Raw genomic sequence first — 25,029 nt, forward strand, 5'->3', positions numbered from 1 at the left:
GTTGTATATCACCCTTCGCAATAATGTGCAATTAACAAAAAACTTTCAGATGCCAGAAAAATGACAATAAATCGTGAAGACTTAAGAAGAAAACTTTGTAAATGAATGGCACATAGCGTAATAGATGGAACATTTTTAAGTTTTGCGAGAAGTTTGACGTTTGGAATAGGAACACTTTTAAAAAATATGGATATGCCCAAGCAGTTATACAAACTTATTTATAGTTATTTAAAAAAAAGTTTCTAAAAAAAATAATATTAACATTTAATTTGCTAGTGATTTTCGTAAAAATTTGCTTTTAATCACCATGAAATTTAATATTAATTTTTTGTAATATCTTATTATTTCAGTTCTGGGCGGCCTACGTTCCCTGTGAGGCGCAGCATCGGGATGCGGTGCAGCTGACTCTGGAGCAGATAGATGTGATTAAGCGGCTGACGGACCGCTATTCTCCGCAGCTAACCACTTGCACCTCCGCTCAGGGTAAGTAAACCAAAATATCGCACATACGCCGCATGGGCTAGGAGCATTCCTCCAACCGGCGAACAACGGAAAGTATTCCGGGAACTGCGAAAATGCCCGGCATTCGACTGTTTCTGGCCCTTTTATCCACTAGTTTTTTTTTTTTTTAGCGCTATTTTTCATTTTTTTTTTTTGTGCCGGAAACTTTGACTCGCGAGTCTTGGGCAAAAGTTGTTGAAAAGTATCTTGGCCAGCTACCAAAAAGCAGTTTGTCGGAGTAGATGGCGGCCCTTGAGGCGGCATTTGGGGCTGCTGCTTACCGCGTGCCATATTTTTGCACCATTTCCTTTGATACGATGCTCACTCACCTAGTTGCCAACCGGAGAGGCCTCGTTTAAGCGCAAGGAAAACAGTTCATATTTCTTTGTGTAGGCGGGGGTTTGGGGGTCAAACGGAAAAAGAAAAATGGAAGAGGAGTAGTAGTCGCAAGACTTCCACTAGCCAAAAAGCGAGAAAGCCATACACTTACGAAAATGCCTTCATAAGTTAGAAATTAAATTGATTACCTTACCATTACCCATTGTTCTATGACAAAAACATGTGCAAACCAGTTTGTAAAATAAATTAAAATTACTATTGTAGAACTGAGAATTTCTTTTTTCCAAACTATTTTTAAAGTTGTTTTTAGAGACTAAAATATCTTGTCACTTAAATTATTGAAAGTTAATCGAAGTATGCAGCTTTTTTTTTTTGAACCAAAGTTTAAGGGATATACTTATGCTTAGTTTTAATTCTTTCAACATGAAATGGCTTCAAGATTGCTATCTTATCTTTAAAGTATAATTTTTAGTGTTTCCTAAAGTTATATGCTTTCTTTTCACAAAAGTTAGGTTTTTGATATTAGTGTACCTACTAAAGCAGTTAGAAAGCAACCCAGCAGCACTGCAAGTAGCAACTTTTGACTTATGCTTCGACCCCCGGCCAGAGTTTGAGTTTCCTTGTTGGTTTTCCGTTTTGCATTTTGATTTGCGCTCACTCGGTTCTGGGGTCTTGGCAGTATTTTAGAGCTGCAGCTGAGACTGCAGCTGCACACACAAACAGAAACACACACTCGGAAAACGGCGAAGAAAAAATGCTGGAAAAACCAACAAATCGCTTCCGGCATTTGCGTTGAAACATTTATGTAGCCGTAAATGGAAATGTCAATAAATCATGGCTCAGAGAAATCATCTACGAAATAACAAGAAATATGAAACAGGAAAACTTTTAGCAAAGAAATATTACAACACAATTGCATGCGCTCGATGGGTGAGGAATGGATTAAGTTTTTTTTTTTAGAAGTCCATGCATATTTTTGGCAGGTGGACAGCCAAAGAAATCTTTGAATGTGAGCACAGATGGACAGCTGTGTGGCACTCAAACGGAAACGACGGACCTAGCAATTTGCCAATCTCCTTCATGGCCTCTGTATTTTTCACATCTCTCTGTCCGAATCAGCAGAAAATTTTTTCCTAATTGATGCGGTTTTTTTTTTGTCTAAGGAAATTGGATTGAGTGAAGCGAGTGAAGTGGCAAATTGAGCAATAAATTTGATTAAATTGGATCAGAGAATGGGCTAAAAAATGGTTAAAACAAAGACTCAGGAAGTGGAAAAACAAAAGCACCAAAAAATAATGGATATATTTGAGCCTTACATTTTTATTTTTTTAATGATAAGGTTATTTATTTTATTTAAATGACAGTCGAAATGACAATTGAAATGTTCAAATTCTAAGAAATATACAAAGGTCATTAAATAAAATTTTAATTAATAGCATATTCACTAAAAAAAATTTAACATTTTCGAAGCTAATCTTTCCGGTATTCAATGGAAATAAAAAACAATACAATATTTTGTTTGGTAAACACTCCCACACCGTGAGTTACAATTTAAACAAATATTCGGCGAACAAAATTCCGCAAAACGTAATTCTTAACTCACTACGATTCGCAGACTAATAATACGCAACCTGATTTCTATCGCAAAAAAAACCTCAATTACTTGCCAAACAAATCCTTGCCACATTTCCATATAATCAAACGAAATCCCCTTTGAGCCGGCTGTAAACAAGCTGCGAATCAAAGGCCCAAGCGCAGAAATCAAACCGAAAGCCCGAAAGCAACAAAAACTGACCTACCTTGCTTTGCACTCTGCAAAGTACCAAAATAAAAAGGGAATCAAAATAAACAACCTCGCCTCCGCTCCGGCCCTTAGCTTTTTTTGTGAAATCCCTGCTGCCGCTGCATAAAATAAAACCGAGTATTTTATTTTAACTACTGCAAATAAATTCAGTCGAAATTGTTGTCCGCTCTCGCTCACATGTCGTGTAAATAAAATGCGAATCCAAGTGACTATTGAGCAAGTGCAGCAGGGCATGCTGTTCCCACTCCGATCCCCAGATCCCCAGGACTTGCCCCTCCGCGCGCTACTTTTCTGCTCCGTTCTGGAGGAACTACTGCCAAAGTGATTGTAAAAAATGCAAACCTAACGAACCGAAACACAACGCGTCGAGTGACGGGCCACGTCACTCTGTCCGCTTCGGAATTTGAAACCAAATCCAAGTCCAAGTCCGTGTCCGTGTACAAGTGGAATTTGAAGTCCGGGTCCAAGTTTGAACCCTTCACTTAGAAAAAGTTCGTTTACCGAAGGAAAACTACTTAAAGTATTCCTAAAATCACAACAAATATTGATCTAGTATTAGAAGTATGTAGTTTTTTAGAAACAAAATTAATTCAGACATTGGTACTATGTTTGTTCAATTAAAAATACATGTTCAAGCCCAAAAGAAAAACGTTGTCGATTATAGAACTGAAATATTAAATTTAATTAAAATTCAACGAAAAATAATAAATTATTCAAATTGAGAGTAAAACTATAAATAATAATAATAAATTAGATTAGACCAAAAAAAGAAAAGAACTGAAACAACAAATAATAATAAAATATTATCGATTATACTTGTTATATTAAAAAATGTAAAATTGTGCAGGCTATGAAGGTATTAGATTACTATTGTGATTTTGTTTATTATCTAACAAATCAACCTAAAATGTATTGTTTTTTTCTTAAAATAGTTTAGGTCTCTGTACTAGTACCTGTCTTCTATCCAACTAAACAAATGAGCGCTGCATAAACACAACAGCCACACACAAAGGGCGCTTAGGATATATATATCCCGGTATATCCTTGTGGCAGAGTCCTTCTCGGCTGTCACCTGCCAGTAGCCAGCTACTTTACATTTGGCTCTTCCCATGTGCGAATCGTTTTTATTTGCAGTTTTCAATTTTCACCTTCAAAAGTGTAAACTTCAATTTACACTGCTCCAGCGCTACAGTCCGAACAGAGAGCACGAAAAAAGGATATTGAGAAAATTGCATTCTGCTGCAAAAGAAAGAAAAATAAAAAAAGAATAGTGCATTTGGCATCAACCTGGGCACTCTAATGCTTTCGTTAGAAAGTGGGGCATATTCCCTAGAAAGGCATTAGAAATTAATAAAACGAAGAACTTCATAAAAGCAGTAAAAAGAAATGAATATAGACAAATCCATACCTTAAGAAAAATAAAAAAAAAAGTCAATCTAAAAAAATTCTTTCAATGAACAAAGAAATTGAATAGAAAATGGTTGAGTTATTTAAGAAAACAATAATATTATGCAAGAAAGAAATACATTAAATAGAATAAAAAGCAAATCAAGCAACAGTGCGTTCAAATAAATAGTTATAAAAGTATAAAACGAGAATTATTATATTGATAAAAATTTAAAGAACCTTACTTTCTGCCAAAATCCAACGGCAGCTCAACTTTTTTGAAGTTGACCCCTTAGAGTATCTATGGTTCCACTAGCTCCATTTCACAGCCTTCATTGTACCCCTTTTGTGAAGCTGCTGGTGCCATTGCTTTTGGTTTATAGCGTCAAGTGGCATTTGGCTGGGATTTTCATTTTGAAATGTATTGGAGCATTTCCCGTGTGCGACAGAGTGCTCCACGAGCAGTGCCTCAATTCGCATCCGATACGAGGGCCATCTATTATACATTACGGTCCTGGTCACCAGAAATCGAAAACAGTAGCAGTAGCAGTCACCGTCACAGACAATTACATGCAGACCCCAAGTCGAAGTCCTGGCTGCAAAATTGAACTTCAGCTCACGTGGCGCATTTTAGTGCCTGCTCGCCCGGAGAAGGATTCAACGGTATTGGTTTTGGTATTGGCCCTGGTACATTTGTTTATTTCCTCCATATTTTAGGGTTTTACGACGTTTCCGACATCGACCAGGTTCTTGTGGCAGGTATTTTGGCTTTTGCCAACAATACAAAGAGAGGATTGAAGGCAATACTCGAAGAAAACCACACACAGACAAATATATTTAACATCAGACCAATCATCCCAAGTAAAATGTTTAATTTTAAAAATATTTGGCTCTTAATAATATTTTTTTATTAACTAAACTAACTTTGAAAAGTCTAAAATATTTTATGTATTATGATTAGAAATTAAATGAATTAACTTTGCAAGGTGCACATTAGGTTTGTTTTAATTTATTTCCAAATTATATTATACTATCAAATTTGTATCTGTACCAGATTTTAAAGACAGCTTTATAAAAAATTCAAGGACTTCTATTAGAGCGCAATTATTATAACCATTTTGAATTGACAAATTAAGTAACAAAAACCAAAGCTCATATTACCCACGATGGAAAAGTTTTAAACCTTTTTTTTGTGTAAATATTTTAACTTTTTCAATTTGTCTGAAAAATGTTTTAAATGTATTTTCCCCCAGTGCACGCAATAGAAAACAGCATCGAGAACAATTCCCATTTCCTTCCACCTGCCGTTGCTTTTGATTTTGCACAGCTTATTTGCTTATAGCCATGAAAAGTTCACCAGTCCTGTGTCTTGAGTCCTTTTCCTGTTTCCAGTTTCTCCTCCTCGGCAGGCAAATAATGCCTTTTGGCCTTCGTTATGTGGTAAAATTTATTAACCCGCTTTCCGTTTACCTTTTTGTGTACTTGTGAACGTGCGTGATACATTCGAAATGTTATCAAAATTGGGCACACAAAATGCTTGATTTGAATAGCTACGAACCACAAATGTCTGGGTCCAAATGGAAAAGGTTTCGAGAACATGTTTCCCCAATTAGTTGCAGATAAATCGGAAGGGCAATTTATTGATTGACAAATCCATTAAAATGGAAATGTTTTTCATATCAATCAGTGACACATTTTAGCCTTTTTCAAGAAATCAACTGTTTGTAATTGTCGTTGGAATAGTAAGGGACTCGGCGATGTGCATTACATTCAAGTTGTACTGACTTAGGATTTGCTTAATTTGTTTTAATTTAAAAAATTAAAAAAAAAACAAATCATTAGAAATTGGATCAAACTTTTCCTGAAGAAACTTTAAGTCAATAACCAATACTTTCAAACCCTTGAACTCCTTCACAATTTGAGAAGCCAAGATGATTATTTAAAATTATTCAAACTTTACCACCGACCATTGAGTCAAGATGTTTGAAAAGCTGTACTTCAGTCAACTCTAGAAAATATACACTTACCCGAACTTAATGTAAACTTGGCCAAGAACTTTAGGCAAACATGACTCCAGCCTGGCTGGCTTAAAACAATGGTAATGAATGAATGAACAAGGCACAAGTATTTTGACAAGTGCTCGTTGGCAGCAAAATAAAATGTCAAGAAACAGATCAAAGTTGCCCGGGCCAAGACAAGCGTGAATATTGCATGGCCCAGCGAAATGTTTTGTTTGTCAGGGATAAGCCGGCACTTGGTGGGCAGAAGGAGGGGGAACTAGCTCCCAGGACCCAACCACAATGCACTGAGTGCTCAATGGGGGCAGCCGAGCAAATGACAGGCCACAGAACAACAAATGTTACTCATGGCCAAAAAAACAAAGCCAAGCCAAGTTTGAAGTTTAAGTTGCGTTCGGCCACAAAAACCCAAAAAACATTTCAGCCACACATCTGTTTAGGTGCAGTGAAGAGAATGTTACAAAGAACTTTATATTAATAGGAATTTTTTATTTTCATTAAATGTGTCAGTAGGTTTTAGGGTGTGTCAAAAAGAAGCTTAGTTGGCGCCTTGATTTGCGAAACAGACATACAAAAAATTATAATTATTATATCGTGCTATTTATAAATACAGAACCACAATGTTAAAAACAATGAGTTTTAACTCGCATGAATTAATATTAAAATGTTTTAAATATTGATGAAATTTTTTACTTTTTAGATACCCACATATTTATTTTTATTTTTTAATCGCTCTGCAGATATTATCGATGCGCACAAGAACCAGCAATTGTGCTCCTTGACCGGCGTAGAGGGTGGTCATTCCCTGGGCGGCTCCTTGGCGGTACTGCGTACATTGTACGCCATTGGGGTGCGTTACATGACGCTGACCTCAACCTGCCACACCCCCTGGGCGGACTCAAGTTATGCGGACGCGCCGACCTTCAACATGAAACACGGCGGCCTCACCCTATTCGGCAAGGTAAGTCCTGCTCCCTCTTTTCGCTGTTACAGCTGATTTAATGCTAATTAGTTGAACGGTCCTCGGTCCTCGGTCCCCGGTCGTGGGTTGCTGTCCTTTGTGGAGCTTACATGGGGATTTGGTCGCTGATGAGGCGTCCTTTCTGTCCGACCCCCTTTCTCCCTGTCTCTTGCCCGCCTCCAACTTCATTGTTCGAGTTACTGGGGTCAGCCGCAGTCAACGCTTTGTTGGCTTAGCCATAAACATGTGCAGTGGGGCCATGGGCGGGGAAAAGGTCCACTGAGGAAAACAAATTAAAAATCCAACATTTAGAATATGACTTTTTTTTGTAGTCATTAAGCTAATTTCATACATACATACCTTGCCTCGGAATCGAAGCATTGTTATGGGATCAACTAAGGCGATTTGCCAAAGAGAAACTATGTTGTAAGCCGATTATTAAGTCGCAAGACAAAATTCAAGTAAATCCTGATATTTAGGCATAATTGGTTTAAGCCTTTCAAGATGAATAATACAAGATTAACCTGTATGACACAATAAGCCACATAAATTTAACACTGCAATCAGCAATGTTCACGGCTTTTCTAGTCACTGTTTTTAAGACATAAAATCGTAACCATCAAAGTATTTGTTGCGGACGAACTCTTGTTAAAAAATGTTGCTTAACAAATTGCTGTCTCTCAGTGTGTGAGGCGAAATCGTGCGGGGTTTGAGTGAGGGTAGTTGTGTACTTTAGGACCCTTTCCGAGGGGCTTTTTGGGCGACTGCGGCGGTCCGAAGCGAAGGAAGGACCTGCTCGCACCTTGTGCCCTCTAATGGCTCAACAGTTCGCAAATTAGGTGCCTACTACAGTTTACAATTGCCAAGCGGCTTTGCTGCGGGATTTTCGTGTGACCCAACCAACCGGATCATATATATTAAATAAGGGGCCACGCAATCCTCCTCAGAAGTGATCCGAATCCTGTGGCCGGATTCGGGACTTAATGGGGCATAAGTGGCGGCTGCCCGAACACTTGAATCTATTATGGATTGGCGCTAGACAGAATATGTGAGTCGAGGGCATCGATTTCATGGTAAGCTGCTAATTGTGTATATGCAAATAAGCTTACCAAATAATCCGTGGAAGATGGGAACAGCTGGCAGAGTGCGCACGGAATCACTGAACTTTAACAAGGTTACAAATTCATGACCAAACTAATGCGACCAAAAAAAAATATTTTATTTCCGCGATAAATTTTAATACTGTACCGAACGAAGCGATTTAATTCCAGAATTTAATAAAAACTATGTTTGGTTTCCATCTTCACAATTATTTAATACTTATTTTGGTAATGTTCGCTTTGCAATACAAAAATATAAATATTTCAAAAATTAAAGTTTCAGTTGATTCGTTATTTCTTAAAAATAATATTTCTAACAGATAATGCTTTACCCAATTATTATTGCTATATTTTCTGCAATGCAATTTTCGCAATCGAAATTTCCGATGAAAAGTCATCTGAACTTGAAATTCCATCAATATTTCTGGGCTCTTCATCGGCGTGAGGTCATCAAACCTAATGATGTCAAGCACCAAGGCCAGATGACAATCACATTTTTAATCAAAATTCGCCTTCTGCAGTCAGCCAGTGCACACTTAAACTCATTTAAATATAAATCCCTTGCATTTTAACTTGTGCTTATTTTAGCTGTTTTGCACTCGTGTCGGATTCGCGTGTAATTATTTTGAAATTCGAATTTTTTCTCGAGCACCTCGAACCCCAATGATGAGGTTCAAACACGATTATAGCGAAATGGCAATTTGTTGGGGCTGTTTGTTCTTGATGGCTACTCTTGACGGGCCTCCGCTTCCTCTTTTTTTCCGTGGGCTGGTGCCAAATGCTATTTGCAGTGGTTCGCCGGGACAGACAAACTGCATGCGGAAATAAAATGTGCAAAAATGTGCACCCAAACAAGCAGAGCCAAAAAGAACAAAATGACGAACAATAATAACAATGGCAGCGAAAATATCAACAAACCATCACAGCTGGCTGCATGCGAACAGGAAATGTAAATTACTGAGGACGGAATATATTCTCGAATTATTTATGCTTAAAAATGATATATTTCTACGTGTTTGCTTTCGATTTTCCACCGACCAGCGCCCTGCCAATTAAATATGGAAAACAAATACCAACGAATACCAGCGTCACTTCCTCATTTAACCTGCGGAATTTTCAATTACACATCTCAAAACAATAGATAACGAACAAAATACGAAAATGAAAAGTGAAAAAATCACATAGGGCGCAGGCGCCAAGAGAATTTCCATCGTCAGCTGAGAAACACGAAAAATGGCCAGAAAGAGCGGAACTCATATTGTGGTATTGGTAAATGGAAAATTTTGAACGAAGCTGAAATGAGCAGGCAATGGGAAAATCGAAATTTTCATTCATACTATAAAGTGAATTGCACAGTGATGGAAATTTCAAATGTGACAAAATCAGTAAACAATAAACAAAAACTTTGAAGAAATTAATTACTCGCTAAATCCTTCAAAATTAACTAAATAATTTATAAAGAAAATTGAATCATAGACTTCAATTATTTCTATATTTTTTTTACTACCTTAAAAATATGTTTACTTTGTAAAAGCATTGTTTTAAGAAGTTTCTATGTATTATAGTTTAAACTACTTACTTGCAAATTTTGTAACATTTTTTGGGGGCGCTCATTTTTATTTATTTTGAGCTTTAATAACTTAGTAAAAACTTTTAACAACTTTTTTTAGTTAGCTATAACGCTTTTTTAAATGTTTTCAAGTAAAAATATTTAAAAACCCAAATTTTCGGAATTAAAAGAGTGTTTATAATTCGCAAAAAAATGTATGAAATAACAGGTTGTACAATTTTCGCTGTCGATTAACCCACGGTGGCCACTTAGCGCTGTCCGCCCGCGCTGTCCGCCCGCGCTGTCTAAAAATACCCGCCCCACCGCTGTTGCGCCCATGAAGTGGCGCCAGTCACATGGGCCATGGTGAAAACGGGCTCTCCGCTCGGCACTTTCCCGCTCGGCGGCTCTCTCGCTGGCTTTTCCTCGCTCTCGCCACGAGTTTCCCTCGGTGTTCGGTGTGTGGTAGGAAAACGGCTGGTTTTCAACGCAAATCGGATCTTTGGGGCGCCGCGGTTTCAGTCGCCGAACGATTTTCGCCCCAACAACGAGGAGGCAGCAGCTGCTGAAAATCGACTCGTCGCGTTTTGTGAAGTGAATGGAATCGAGGGAACGAGACGGAGAAGGAAGACGGAAAAGCAAGAAAATACGAATATACACAAAATATACACGAAATTCTTTTTATAACGAACCAAACGCAAACGCGCAACGCAACGCACATAAAGCCACAAAAAGGTGAACAAATTAGCAAACTAATTCAAGTACTAACACCCCATGTTTTTGGAATGCAATGTATTTACTAACCCAATGAGTAACGAACAAAAAGCGCTCAAAATGCAGAGGCAAGTGGACTAATCGACTACTTCCTCCTCTATACGAAACGAAAAACACACAACTACAACTACAACAACGACCACGACGACGACGACGACGGCATTATCTGGCATCGTGATTTGATGATGACAACGCAGCAGCTTGTGGAAAAACCAGAAGCGTCGGAAAGCGAGGAAAAGTCAGGAAAAGGAGGAACAGGAGCAAATATGACGGCGGCCACTGGGGGTGGTAGTAGTGGGGGAGCGGGTGGAAAGGCTGGAAAGCACAGGTCGAGGTCATCCGCCCGCTACGACGATGTGGAAAAGCAGCAGCGCAAAAGCCGAGCCATCGTCTCCATACCGAACACCATCAAGCTGAGTATGCTCAACAGTGGTCTGTTGTCCTTCGAAAGGATAAAGCTGGAGGCTCGCGACGAGAACAACTCGCTGTCAAAGACGATACCCAATGGACCCATCGACATCCGGCACTTTCTGAAGCTCTGCGACCTGCGCCGCAAATTCCCGGTGCTCTACAAGCTGGAATTTCAAACGGCCGCCAAGGTGGAGAGCAACACCTGTCGGCATGCGCTGAAGAAGAACAACCTGGAGAAGAACCAGAACCCCAAGTGCATTCCCTACGACTACAACCGCGTGGTGCTGGAGAAAGTGGGTGGCCTGCAGGACTCGGACTACGTGAACGCCTCCTACGTGGACAGCCTGCTCAAGCCGAACGCGTACATAGTGACCCAGGGTCCGGTGGAGGAGACGGTGCAGGCCTACTGGCGCATGGTGTGGCAGGAGAACATCAGCGCCATTGTGATGCTGACGAAGACGTTTGACTTCGCCAAGGTCATGTGCCACCAGTACTGGCCGCCCAACATGGAGGTGCACGAGCAGTACGGCGACATCTACATAAACATTGTGCGCGAGGAGCAGCTGGCCAACTTCCACATACGCACCTTCAGGCTCTACAAGATGAACGAGAAGCAGGAGGTGACGGACGAGCGGTTGATCTTGCAGTTCCACTACACCGAGTGGTATTCCCACTCGTGTCCCTTCTCGAACGCCCTGCTCGAGTTCCGGCGGCGAGTGCGTCTGGTGGTGGGCAACATCATCAAGGACGAGGACGACATGCGCGGCCCCATCCTGGTGCACTGCAGCGATGGTGGCGGCAGATCGGGCGTATACATGTCCATCGATGCCAACCTGGAGCTGGCCGAGGAGGAGGAGTGCTTCAATGTCTTCGGCTACCTCAAGAAGCTGCGACAGTCGCGCAAAGGCCTGGTCGAGAACGTGGAGCAGTACAAGTTCATCTACGACACCCTGGAGGAGCACATCATCTGCGGCAAGACCTGGTTTCCCGTCTCCGAGCTCTCCGATCGCCTGAAGGCCAAGGCACGGCGCAATTCGGGCACCAAGATGAACGAGTACCAGGCGGAGTACGATCAGATATGCAAGCAGACCCCGCGATTCACCATTGGCGACTGTGCCGGCGGCCACCGGGCGGATAACCGGGAGAAGAACAGGGACGTGCTGTGCGTGCCGCCCGACAACTTCCGGCCCTACCTGACCTCCTTCCAGGGCAACGCCTTCACGGACTACATCAACTCCGTGTTCGTGGACGGCTACACGAAGCCGCGGGAGTACATAGTCACCGAGTGGCCCATGAAGCACACGCTGGGCGAGTTCTGGTCGCTGGTCTACGACCAGGAATGCTCGGCAGTGGTGGTCCTGTGCCAGCCGCCCTCGCAGTCGCAGCAGTATCCCTCCTTCTGGCCGAACAAGTCGAAGATGGAGAAGTACGGGCCGGTGTTCTCCGTGCACTACGTGATGTCGAAGAGCTACACAAACATTAAGCAGTGGGAGTTCAAGATCAACAAGAAGATCGTCTCGCTCACCGAGATGATGGCCGGCGTGAAGGCGCCCACACGAACCGTCCAACTGTTCCAGCTGACCTGCTGGCCCATGGGCCACAAGGTGCCCAGCTCGACCAACTCGCTGGTCTACCTGATGAACATGGTCGAGATCTGGCGCAACAAGGTCGACTACGGACCCGTGTGCGTTGTCTCGCCCGATGGTCGCAGTCGTGCCGGTGTTTACTGTGCCGCGAATGCGTGCATCGAGCAGGTCATCCAGCACGGCGAGGTCGATGTCTTCCAGGCGGTGAAGACCGTGCGCCGGCATCGTCCTCAGCTTGTGGAGAATATGACCGAGTACAAGTACTGCTACGATCTGGTGCTCCACTACGTCCTCCACTTTCTCAACAAAAAGGAGTGAGAGCTGCGAGCTGGGAACTTTGGAATATTTTTTTGGAAATTATCTTTCGGTACTTTTTCTGGAGCCGTGCTACAATGGTTAACAATGATCCGAAATACTTGTGGTCCACACACATTTGATGATGCCTGGGTTTTGTTTTATATGATTCCAGGCACCGCCTTAAAGCAATAATACTGAGTATTTTTGTTGTCCACAAATGCCAGGGAGGAGAAGGCAAACAATTTTGTTACGAGCGTCGAAATGTAATTTCACACGCCACTAAAGAGATACTTTTTACTTGTTTTTCGAGCATAAAACAATGATACTATACTATACTGTATACACTGTGTAAGCTTTTTGATCTGAAATGTATGTGCCATTTGTAACCCTAGTTGTTGTTGTTGTTATAAACAGAAGGATATGAAAAGTGTGATGGGGATTATGGGTATAGAAAATGAAGTAATGAAATGTTAGGAAAAGATAACTATTACCATTAAAACTTATATTTATATCTGTAGTTATTATTACGTTTACTCCTAAAACTTGCTACCTGGGCAGTTGTTGATATATATCTAACTACATATACCTATTATGAATCTATTTATACATAAATATATATATATATATATAAATGTTATGTACTGTTGTAAATGGGAAATCGCAACGTTTTTTCCATAACTGTTGACAAAACTTTATTTTTTATTCATGTTAACGAAACAAATATTTATTGAGCCACACAAAAGGGGAAACTTAGGGGTGTTGAAGTAATCAAACTTTATATATATTTTGTATTTATAGAGATCACACAAACCACACGGAACACTCAAAAAAATACATAGTTATATGATTGCATCATGATTTTCCTGTATTTTCGCATTTATGCATTCGACACACAAACCTACCTACATATACTGTTGTAACTCTAATTAACTTATTTTTTAAATTGTGTATAAATGTGCGTATGTCCATTTTATCCTCTCTATAAACCAATCTACATGTGTAAACGTTTAGCACAAAAAACGTATTGGATTAGGCTAACGAAATGAAAATGAAGCAAAGAAAATATGAAACGAAATGAACTTCAAATGTCTGTGTTTATATTCAAATTGGGTGGAAATTGTCCTTTTTTAGATGATCATCAATTCTCATAGGGAGTTTAAATTTTGTGACGAATTGAAACACAATTAAAGAGCCTATTTATTTCCGACACTGTTTTTAAACACATCTTTTTTATAAGTTTTGTTTTAGGATTTATTTTTTTGTGATTATATATTTTGCAGTTTTTCATGAGCAGAATTTCACATTTTATGGTCTTTTGAATAACAAATATTTTCCATGGAATATTCCAGTTAAATCGATCAAAATATCTTTCTATGTTCGGATGCCCTACATTTTCGAAACAAATCCATGTGCCTCTCTACAATTTTGCATTCCTCAACTGAGTCATAAAATCGAAATATCAATCAAAATATTTGCCTTTCGCCTTTGAGGCTGAGATCATTTCTGGGCAGAGTGGTGCCAGATGAAATGGCAAATGGATATAAACAAAACATTGACCGATCCCGCAGGGAGAAGGAAAAGTAACAACAATCCATATAAACCTTGACCAGATTACAGTTTAATGCGTGCAAATCAAACAGAGGCGTTGTCCATATAGATATGGCCATTCAATAGGGCACGGAACACTCTGGGTAAGCGATGAGGTAAGGGGTGATGGGGAAGGGGAAGGGGAACCGTGTGCGGTCGCTATAAAATCGATAAATGACAACACACTTTGCTTTAGTCGGCAATAAAACCAACGGCAATAATAGTAAAACTTCGTGGCGCGCAATGACATCAGCGGAAAATCGGAAACGGGGAAAGTCCGCAATATGAAATTGAAAAATTGTGTAAAAATCCAACCGGAGCGATTTAAGCACAAAACGAAAATCAACCTGACTGGCAGAAAGTTTTCCATGTTACTATATTTATACGGTTGTTCTTAATCTCAATGGATTTTTGGCATTGTTTTCGCCGCATTAATTGTGGCACTCATGCAGCGCGGAAAATTGTTGCCATCGCTTGGGCCAAATTTTATGCCAGACAAATAAACCAATTAGCTTTTTGGAAATTTATGTTTACGAGCTATTAATACAAAGGCCAGCACGTGGCCAACAAATTGCAGGCGGGTTTTGAGGGGTTGAAATTTAGTTTTAGTTAATTAAAAAGTCAGTGGCAATTAATTTGGGGGATCTGCCCGGAAATTTATGGCGTGCACATAAAGTTATGAAAGTGAATCAAAGTGGATTGGCCAAATTGGAATTTTTATAGAGTGAAGTTGGTGGAAACTTTTGTGGGCTAGCTGACCTCGACAGTAGAAATTCAATTTGATTTTATAAATTTAACGCAAAAAAGGAGAGTTAACATTAGAATTCAGTCTCTAATATTTATAAGTGAAATTCCTAAAATTTCTTTCTGCATTAAAAATCAAATTAAATAAAAAGAGAAACATTAAAAAAAATGTACAAAGGAAATTTAGAATATTTTTTGTAAATAAGCAACTATTTTGCGACGAGTGTGGAAAAGCTAACCGTTTCATAAGTTGATTGATTAGTTTTTGAGTTGAGAAAATATCTTGGTTTGCCCCGATACGTTGATGAGGTTGTCTGGTTGGTCGCACTTTAACTTGGCCTTGGTAAATCACTGTTTTTAATGGCTGCCAGCGGGTGTGCGAGTGTGTGTTTGTTATCCTAAACATTCTGAGTTGTTAGCACACATGTTTACAATAAGCCCGGCCAGTCAACTTGAGTGCCAACAAACCAAATGGCAGCTGCAAGGACCAAACTTGACAAGCTCACCCACACATACACGGCTCTTTGGGCGCCTTTGTGAGCGAGTGTGTGTGTGCAGGACAATAGACATTAAGCAAATGCAACACACGAGCACACATGCAGACCTTCCCGGTATATACACGCATATAGCTTTATATTCTGAGGCAAAGTCAGTCACTTAGGCGGCCAGGAGCAACCATTTCAATTTGTCAGTCATCAGCAGGACCAAGTGCACTCTCACTGTGTGCGTATATTTGTATCGATGTGTGTGTGTGTGTGCTCCGACTATTTGTATTGTGTACTTGTCAAAGTCGTCGTGTTAACATTAATTAAATCTATAGCCTGACAGGCACAATACTGCACTTCCCACCGCCATTGTCTTTGGCCCGCCCATTGAATTATTGGATTTGATTCGACATTTTTCATTAACCAGGGAATTCCTCGGCCACATATTTGTCGCAGCTATTTAAATATTGAACAGCACATTAAGTAAATACGCATTTATGTGCTTTTGTTTTAATTGCAAATTGTCACCGAGCCATTGGCACGCTGAAAAGTATGCTAAGCCCCCGGAGGCGGAAAATAATCACACACAAGTGTTATATTATTCGCATAATTGTTTTCATTGCGTTCGCCCACTAGTGTTGCTTAATATGTATTCATTTTAATGAAGTGAGCTGATTTTCCTCGAGGCGTGTAAATTTATACATTTATTAAAAAGCTAAAAAAGTTGAGTGGAATTAGGAAAGCCATTTTCACAACTCATAGTTTAATTTCTTATTGTTGTATTTAAATACACAGTTTTCTAATTAAGTTCCTTAATTTACAGTTCACGCAGGACTATTTTGTTGAATTCTGCATTTTAAAATTACTACTCGAATCTTTTAAGCAACATTTTTTTATATTAAAAGGCAAAATTGGACAATTAAAAAATGTTGTAGTAAAAATTAATATATATTAATATATACCCCTGGCCAATCAATGTTTTTGTTCAAAAATCGAAACCCGCCCAGAGCTAGGCTTATTTTAAATTCACTGAAAACGAGTAATTTGCGATGTAAAAACGGAAGCCCGGGGCAATAAGTAGAAGCACAAAAGGCATTGTTTAATTATTGAAATTTAATTTCATGTCACATCAAATTAGTGCCACTCATTTTCACTCCCAACAAGTGGAGCCTGCAAAGGCCCACCCTTTTTTTTCGCATTTCCTGCATATGTGAAAGGCCAGAAGCCAACACCTTTTAACTCATTTCCATTACGTGCCCGACCCGTGGGCCAGTTTTTCTCCAGCTTCGCTTTCCCTTTGCGGGGCGTAAATAAATGGCAAAATGTTTTTGCATTATGCACCAACATATTATTATTATTCTTATTATAAACTCGTTTCGCCACCGTGTTCGCATGCGTGACTGAGAGCCGAGAAGTGTGTGCATACAGGTGTGTAATGGGCATGGCTGCAATTGCACTCCAGGTGAGGGAAGCAAAGCAAACACACGTCGACGGTGCATAATTGAATTAGCCGAACAACGAGCCCAGAACCATGGCAGCAAAACGGGCCAGAAACGCCTCAAACAATGGCTAATAATGCAATCTACAATTGCCAAGCGAAGGGAAACTCAAAGTGGCAGCTGCGGAAATTGCCAGCAACCTTGGGGAATAGAAGACGGAACAAATAGAGTGAAATTTCCCAACGATATGCCAGACACTTAACAAAGAATAGCGCTCCATTGGGGATGGGAAAACAAATAAATATTGTTCAAGGCACCAAGGGAAATATGTCCAGAATGCTAGTAGGGAAATCAAGGCAAAGTGTTAAGCATTTCAGTATTTTAAAGTATAGCTGGAAATTAAAAGGCGGTAATAATTTCCTAATAAATTTAAAGAAATAAAATATTTCCCAAAAATAGGCAGTTTAATTATAATCTTCTATCATATGTATATTTAATGCGCAATATTTTGTTTTCTTTTTAAATGACCACTAGCAATTCTCCAAAACTTAAATTCCAATAAAAAAACGCTTAACCATTTAAAACCACAATAGAATTCCTCCATTAATAAATCAATTAGTTAGGTTTTGTCAATTGAACTCGCAAAAAGTTAGTTTCGGCAATTTTAATCCAAATTTGCCTACTATTTTTGTTATATATTTATAATTTATATTTCGAATTTCTGGTTGAAAAAATTGATTGGCGATTTGTAATTTATTCATAACATTTAACCAAATAATTGCAAATCAACAAATATAATCAAATATTTATTGATTTGCGTAATGGCATCTGCCATGTCCACCGTCAGAATTAGCAATTTTACCAGCATATTGTACAGTGCAAGTTACTAATTATGTAATGTGCAAGCCGCATAAAATATTTTAAATGATTGCAAAAGGGGGGGGAGATTTCCAAATTACATTTATAACTAAAAGTGCGCAATGTAATTATAAACGCTTTTTATTTTTTTCATTCTTGTTTTATTGTAACTAAGTTGATTGTCCCCATAATGAAATGCTCTTTACTATCACAATTTAATTTTCAAAAATTGTTTTAAAGCTTGGCTTGAATATAACTAACTCGATTTGAAAATTTTACACATAACTATCATTATTTATTGAACTTTTTCTTGCAACAACTGGCGAAGCACACTAACACACTAAGCTTCAAAACTAAATTAAATTTTAAACTATAATTTGATTATTTTACACGTCAAGTTTTCAAGTTGTTGGGGCGTTGCAAAAATTGTTAATGACATTTAGGTAGACAAGGGGTCCTGAGGGGCAGGACAACTTTTCCATGCTCCGGCCAAACTTTTTTGCGGCTTAGTGAGTGCATGTGCGTTGCAGAATGCACAAAAGCGTAATTAAATACATAATGAACAAGAGCCGAACAAAATATAAACAGCGGGCTGAGTTTTGAGTCGGCCAGAGTTCGTTGCATATCAAATGTGTCTCATATGGGTGGGCTATGCTATGCACATATAATATATGTAAAGAGCTCACAAAAAAGGATCTACGAAATTTGTTCAACAACCGAGCTGCGGAAGCTCATTATAAGTGAACAACAAAAGCAGTGGCTTGTTCCTTTTTCAGTTGTGCAGTTGTGAAAATGCACCCGAAATTTGTACTTTGCTGCTCGAAATTAACTGCGAAACAAAAGATTCTTTGTTTGGTGTCAGACGAAGAAGTGTTGACTGCAGAACGCCTCTCAGGCGTTTAATTAAATGTAACTCGAGCTGTTTGGAGTACTAAGAAAATAGTAGGGATATTAAATAGATATTTTGGCATCAAAAGGATTTATTAAACTTTAAACAGGGACTACTAAAAATAGAAATCGCTGTAGCAGTTTCGACCTTTCGCAATTAATTGGTTGTATCTTAACTATAAATTATTTGTGAGCTGTGAGACAGCTGAGAAATCTCCACTTATCACACTGCCCACAAATCCTGGTCCTGTGTCAGTTTCGGCTATCCATCATCATCCGCCTGCTGGCCAGCTGTATGAATATTTAAGCCACGATGCCAGGATCCCAAGGAGCTGGGAGAATCGGTGGGCCTCTTAATTAAAATTACAAAGCCTAGGCCACGAGGCAACTGCTGTCAGAAGGCAGTTTGTGCTCTAAATTTCCAACATGCCAACTACACTTATTGTTATTATTGCTGCTTTCTGGTAACCTATATGGGAAAACACTTTTCGAATTTAATTGGATATTATTGTATTTGTGTTTAGGACGGAATACACTGGCCCAGCATCGATTACCAAGCAGATGGCCCGACAATGGCTGCAGTCATGTTAATCAAATCAAAGGGTTTGAAGTTCGGCTTGCAAGTAACAAGATGCATTTGCATTAAACAATGTTTACCCATTGGCATTGAAAACGCATCATTGTTGCCCCATTATTGTTTGTTATAATTAGGTGCAGAGGTTGGCTATCAGCAGCTTTGACTTGAAATTCGAGAATCAAGAACTTATTAGACCAAATGAACAGTAGGAAATTAAGCCAACAGTTCAGAATTGCAATAGGACGTAGAGCGGAAGGTAAGAAAGATATACAAGATATAATTTTACCTAGAATACATTTTCAATTTTGAATCGTAAGGCATAAGGAGAATTTGAGTAAAACATATATTTATAATGATTGGTTTCAAATTTCAGCCAAACATATTCTTTTTGTAATTTATTAGGAAATCAAGAAACAACAATCGATAATCGAGAGATAAATTTAAGACAAAATATTTGTATTTTGTCATTTTAAAATCAATCATTTTGTATTTAATAAGTTTAGGCTTCAATAAAATTAATTTTTTTTGATAACGGGTTAAAATACAGAGTTAGCTAAACTTTAAAACTGTATCTTAAACTGCAAAGCTAATTAAAGATTTGATGGCGAATGAAAACGGAAAAAGGGGTTCTCTAACACAACCTGGTTTTCCTCTAATGGGAATAACGAACCGCGACTAAAACCGTCAAAGGCGAAGCAACAGAGAAATTGCAGGAAAAATGTAAATGAAACATATCATGGATCAGAAAACCAACTGCGAAAAACCAGATGGAAGAGCTCCGCACACGCACACTTGGGTACACAAACATGTATATGTGAACGCATACATAAGCAAACACACGTATGCATAAATTTCACGCACAACTGAATTACGATGCCAATGATGACGGGGCTGCCTTGTATGTAATCTAATATGGACCGCGATGGATGCGGAAATCTGCACAAAGGAGTGTTCAAAAACAACAGAGAGCGTAAAAGAGAGGTGGCAACACTGGAAAAAATATTAAACTCACTTTGAATCCTTTAAATATCTATGTTTCAACTAGAGATTTTCTTTAAATAATAAAAAAGTTCTTCAAGAACACAATTATTTTAATAACCAAAACATATTGTTAAAAATATGAACGATTTTATTAAGGCGAAATTGATTCAAATTATAGTTTAAAGATATAAGTACATCCAAAGAAGGAATCAATGTAACTGGGCAAGTTAATTAGTTTAAACCCTTTTTATATGGAGTGAGTATAATTGGCATATGCTTTTGTCGGTGTATTTAGCGATTCGGTTGGGTTAGACAGTTAAATAGACAGGGCTGACAGGTTGGTTGGGGCGTGCAAAAATTTAACCACGCCATCATTAATCTTTATTTGCGTCCCCTACCATCGCTTCCCTTCGCCATCAAAAACCGGGCGCGTGAATAATTTAGCTACCTAATAATAAATCATTGCAGCCTGTGCATTAGTTGACTGTCTCTTCGGTTTATCTGTCTCCCTCTATCACACCCACGCACACACACATTGACACACTCAGAACCGGAAGTGCAGAGTTTCATGCTTAAATGCTTATCAAATTTTATGCGTCGTCTCTTTGTGTCTGTGTGTCTGAGTGTTAGTGCGACTCTCGTCCTGTCAGGGACTCTGCTCCTCCACTAATGAGCATTAATTAATTGCCGAGTTGGCAAGGGGGCGTAGCCGGATGTGCCACGCCCACCTTAAAGGTCTGGCTAAGCGGGAAACATTTTTGTGGGCTTTTAGGCGCTTTTATTTTTGTGAATGGTTAAAAATAACAAATATATGTAATTTTATCTGGTGAGTTTTTTTTGAGCGGAAATAATGAACTTACGTAAAAAAAAGGTGGAAAACACCAATAATCAAAAAAGAACACCAAAAATATTTTGCTTAATCTCTCTACTAATAACTTTGGTTTTTATTAACCCACAAATTGTGTACAAATTCTGGGTGATGCATATTACGTATACGACATGTGCACAGGGCTTTACACCAAAATGAACTAAACTTTCAACATTATTTACATTTTTCTTTGAAAGATTTTAGCGTTTTTGCAATTTTTTTTTTGGCGCCGTCAGAATTTATCTTTTTAAAAGGAATTTCAGGCAATAAAAACAATTTGCAGAATTTTGTATGTAGCATAATTTGATTACTTTGGAAAATAAAACACGATGAAGCAAGCTGACAATAATGTTCGGCTGTGTGGGCTAGGTGAATAGGAATTTTAATTAAAGCAGGCACAAACATCTGCACAGATAAACGGCAACAAAATTATTGCTTCAAACTTCCGACACTGTCCACTATACAAATGCAAGTTTGTCTTGATAAGTGAGAATGCTAGAAAATATGGTAAAATATTTGGTCATCTATTTGCAACTTAGTTTGCGGTTTTACGTAGAATGCAATAAAATATTTAAATGCACAATCAATAAACTGGGTGTCTGCTCCCCAAAGAAATTCAGTTCTGCATTTATTTTGTCGGAATGCCATTTCTTTTCTCCTTTTTTGTGTTGCTTAAATTGATATTTCGGACAGGGCTCTGCGGTCGGTGGCAGTGTCAAATGGAGAAATATTTTCAATTAAAAATGTTTCCCTTGTGTCGATTTAATTGTTATCCAACACACAGGTAGGCTTGAACTTTCCAGACCGATGCAAATTGCTGCATAATCGAGTGCATTTCCAATTTGGAATTTTCTACAATATCCTGCACGAAGTGTGAGAAATATATTTGGGGAATATTCGCTGGTATGACATTTCGTTGCTGTTCATCAAATTGCAATTTTTGGGAATCCATTTGTAAATTATTCTAGAGTCTGTTGGCACTGTAATCTGTCAAATAATCTTCAATTTCGAATTGCTGGCCCCACCCATTTCATTCGTATTTATATGACAAACACTTCTTGTGCCCTGGCTTGGAAATACCCAGCAAGCCAAAGACGACCAAGCACCAGAAAGGGATTGGAGTGTACCTGGGATTTAAATGCTATTTACACAGCTTTCGTCCGGCCAATAACATGCGCTCAAATCGGAGTAGGATCCTGTCGGAGCGGAGTAGCGGGGGAACGGAAACCCCACAGGAGGGGCGGAGTCCCGAAATAGTGTTGACCCTTTTGCCATTGTCTGGGCACGTATGAAAGGGCAAAAAATGTGACACTCCGGGAATGGGGAATGGGGCGCCTGGGCTAACGTCTCTCCCCCTAGTTTTACACATCCCAACCAGCCCAATCCGGCAATTCCAAAGCTCGCCGAGATTCAACTGGAAATTGTGCGCACCTGTCGACAGACAAAGATGGCAATACGACAGTTGTCAGCACAAAAATAGGATTGGGGAAATAAGTTCTCAAAAAAATATTATGTAAAATGTAGAATAATAAAAGAGAATATATTAAATGTAAATCTAGATTAGTCTTTAATAAACTTATAAAAATTTATTTAAAACAACGTTTAAAATATTAAAATATTACATTAGTTTCCTTTAAAAATAATTAAGAAAACAATGTTTAAGATATAAACGCCGGCATCAATTTAATTTTAAGCAACTCTTTTCTAAGAATAATATTTAAACAATAAACTAGGTGTAGAGGATGGGCAGAGTTGAAGTGTGTTTTAAGGAGAGTTTTCTATAATTTTGACCTCACCTGTAGGTGATTCTGGGAATAGTCGGACGGGCTGAGAAGCATATCTTCCGCCACCCCTCGACAATTCCCGGTTGAGACTCAGGCAACGTTATTACCTTGACACATGTGTAACGGCTTTGTCTTCTTTTTTTCCGTTCTTTTACCATCCTTCCTCGCTCTTTTTTTGTTCTTTTCTGGATGCTGAATTCAACTGTAACAACAACTGCAAAAGCGGCTTTTGTTTGTCCCGTCGGCAGGCTGAGCAACCTTTAACCCCTCACCTGCGACCCCACACCCTTTGAACCCCCTTGTTGTTAACACTGCGATGGGCCTAGCGTGTTGCTAATGCATGTTGAGTCGAGCTTAAGACACAATTTCAGTCTGCTGGAAAAGATTTGTGCGCCCCCTTTGATGTGGGCCCAAAAAGGGCGGCGTAGAGCAGCCGAAATCCATTTAGCAATTTCCTCATTTTCAATCAGCTGGGCAAGGAATTCCCGGATGAGGCGGCGGCAATCTCTTTCGGGTCGAAATGATTAAGTATGGTACCTGGTACACCCTGGAGATGTCAAAAGGTGTGACAATTTCTCTTGAAAAAATTTGACAACGAGTTCGGAACAACGAAAGGTTGAGATTGGCTCTAGTTTTCATAGTTTTGTTTTATCAAATCGTAAACAAATAGGCAAAGGTTAAAAAATAACTAAAGTTAAATAAGACTTATGTTATTTTGTATCGTCTTATGTATTAACTTTAACACAAATCCATCCTAGCCAAACAGCATTGAATTAATTTTATTATTTCTACATGGTTAAATTTTCATTTCGATTCGTTTAATATTATTTTTGTCACTTTCCAGTTCGATAATCGCTCACATAAATCGCATTTGGCTGTCATTTAAGTTCCAGTTGCCTAATCCATTCAAACCTCAGAGCTTTTAAAAAAGAAAAACGAAGCGACTTTGTAGTCGCCCAATAGCAAGAGCGAATAGCTGGAGAAAATTGATGAAATTGATTTCCACATTGGCAATTTTCTGAGCGAATTCACGTTTTCACCTGACAACTGCAATCGGCTGACCTCTCAACTCCCGACCTCTCCAGGAAAATGCTTTAGCCAAACATTTTGTCATCCATCTTGGGCCAAGATCCCAAACAGCCACGTCGCTGTCTATTAGTTGCCGCTGCTGCTGCAACTCCTACTCTGCTCTACTCTGGTTTTCCGAATTTTCCCGGCGGGTTCAGACGTCGCCATCAACAGGAGCATCCATTTCCCAGTCTCAATCTTGGCCAACTGCAGCGCCTGGATTTGTTGTATTTTATTTTTCGTTGCAGCACGTTCAGCCAGTTGTTTTTTGCTCTATTTTTGCTTGGTTGCAACAAATTGTGTGCTCTGCTTGGGGGAAAAAAAAAGAAAAGTGGAGAAAGGTGGGTATACACTAACGACACTTTATAAAATATTCAATTCGCCTGCCAGAGTCGGCTGCTAGTTGAATGTGTTGCCGCTGTCTTGGCAGCTAAAAGTTTTTAATGAATTTTTTAGCAAGCTAATCGAAGTCAATGTTAGTTGAAAAATGCATTAAATAACGTGGAGCGAGTGTTCAACTCGTCGTATGCGCAATGTCGCCAGGCAAATGTTGACATATCCGTAACAGTATAACGTCAGTGATTCTGGTGTATTTTTTTTGTCCGTGGGAAGTCTGAGCTGCCACTTTTGACTTTTTAATGTCAGCTCTAGCAGAAGGTCAGACAGTCGGAAAAGTGAGAGGTGGAAAAGCTAACCAGGCGTATGAAGAATTTTCTTTTTTTATCTGTGCAGAAGAGAGGATATGCTATGCTTATCAAATTTGCAATGCAAATTTGGAATTTTCCGCTTGCTGGATATGTGGAAAAAGGGCTAAAATGAAATGTTCTGTTAAAGGGCAGAGTTCGCCGAATAATAAGATAAATATTTTATTGTAAGTGCAACTCAACTGCAGGGCAATACTCTTTTTATTCTCTGAACCGAATTGATTTTTATCAGAAAACACAAGAGCAAGCAAAATATATGAAAAAATGCTCCACTTTGTTATTTGCTTAAATCAGCTTTGTTAAGAGTTATTTTACTTGTT

General features: G+C 39.1%; 2 protein-coding genes across 4 annotated transcripts in view; both read left to right on the forward strand.

The window, feature by feature from the left end:
- Positions 1–25,029, forward strand: part of LOC108149347 — a 124,158-nt gene that overhangs the window by 89,225 nt on the left and 9,904 nt on the right. For both annotated transcript variants that reach the window (XM_017276837.2, XM_017276838.2), the window contains 2 exons: positions 351–483; positions 6,789–7,009. In XM_017276837.2, the coding sequence (XP_017132326.1) occupies positions 351–483; positions 6,789–7,009 (354 nt within the window). The remainder of the gene's footprint in view (positions 1–350; positions 484–6,788; positions 7,010–25,029) is intronic.
- Positions 10,152–13,812, forward strand: LOC108149348 (receptor-type tyrosine-protein phosphatase kappa). Of its 2 annotated transcripts, none has more exons than XM_017276840.2 (2): positions 10,152–10,393; positions 10,630–13,812. In XM_017276840.2, the coding sequence occupies exon 2, from the start codon at positions 10,699–10,701 to the stop codon at positions 12,745–12,747; it is 2,049 nt and encodes a 682-aa protein (XP_017132329.1). In that variant the 5' UTR covers positions 10,152–10,393; positions 10,630–10,698; the 3' UTR covers positions 12,748–13,812. The 2 variants fall into 2 exon arrangements, with proteins under 2 accessions (XP_017132329.1, XP_017132328.1); XM_017276839.2 differs by having other exon boundaries at positions 10,633–13,812.

This window comes from Drosophila elegans, unplaced genomic scaffold (genome assembly GCF_018152505.1).
Source record: "Drosophila elegans isolate 14027-0461.03 unplaced genomic scaffold, ASM1815250v1 contig_814, whole genome shotgun sequence".
Classification (NCBI taxonomy): domain Eukaryota; kingdom Metazoa; phylum Arthropoda; class Insecta; order Diptera; family Drosophilidae; genus Drosophila; species Drosophila elegans.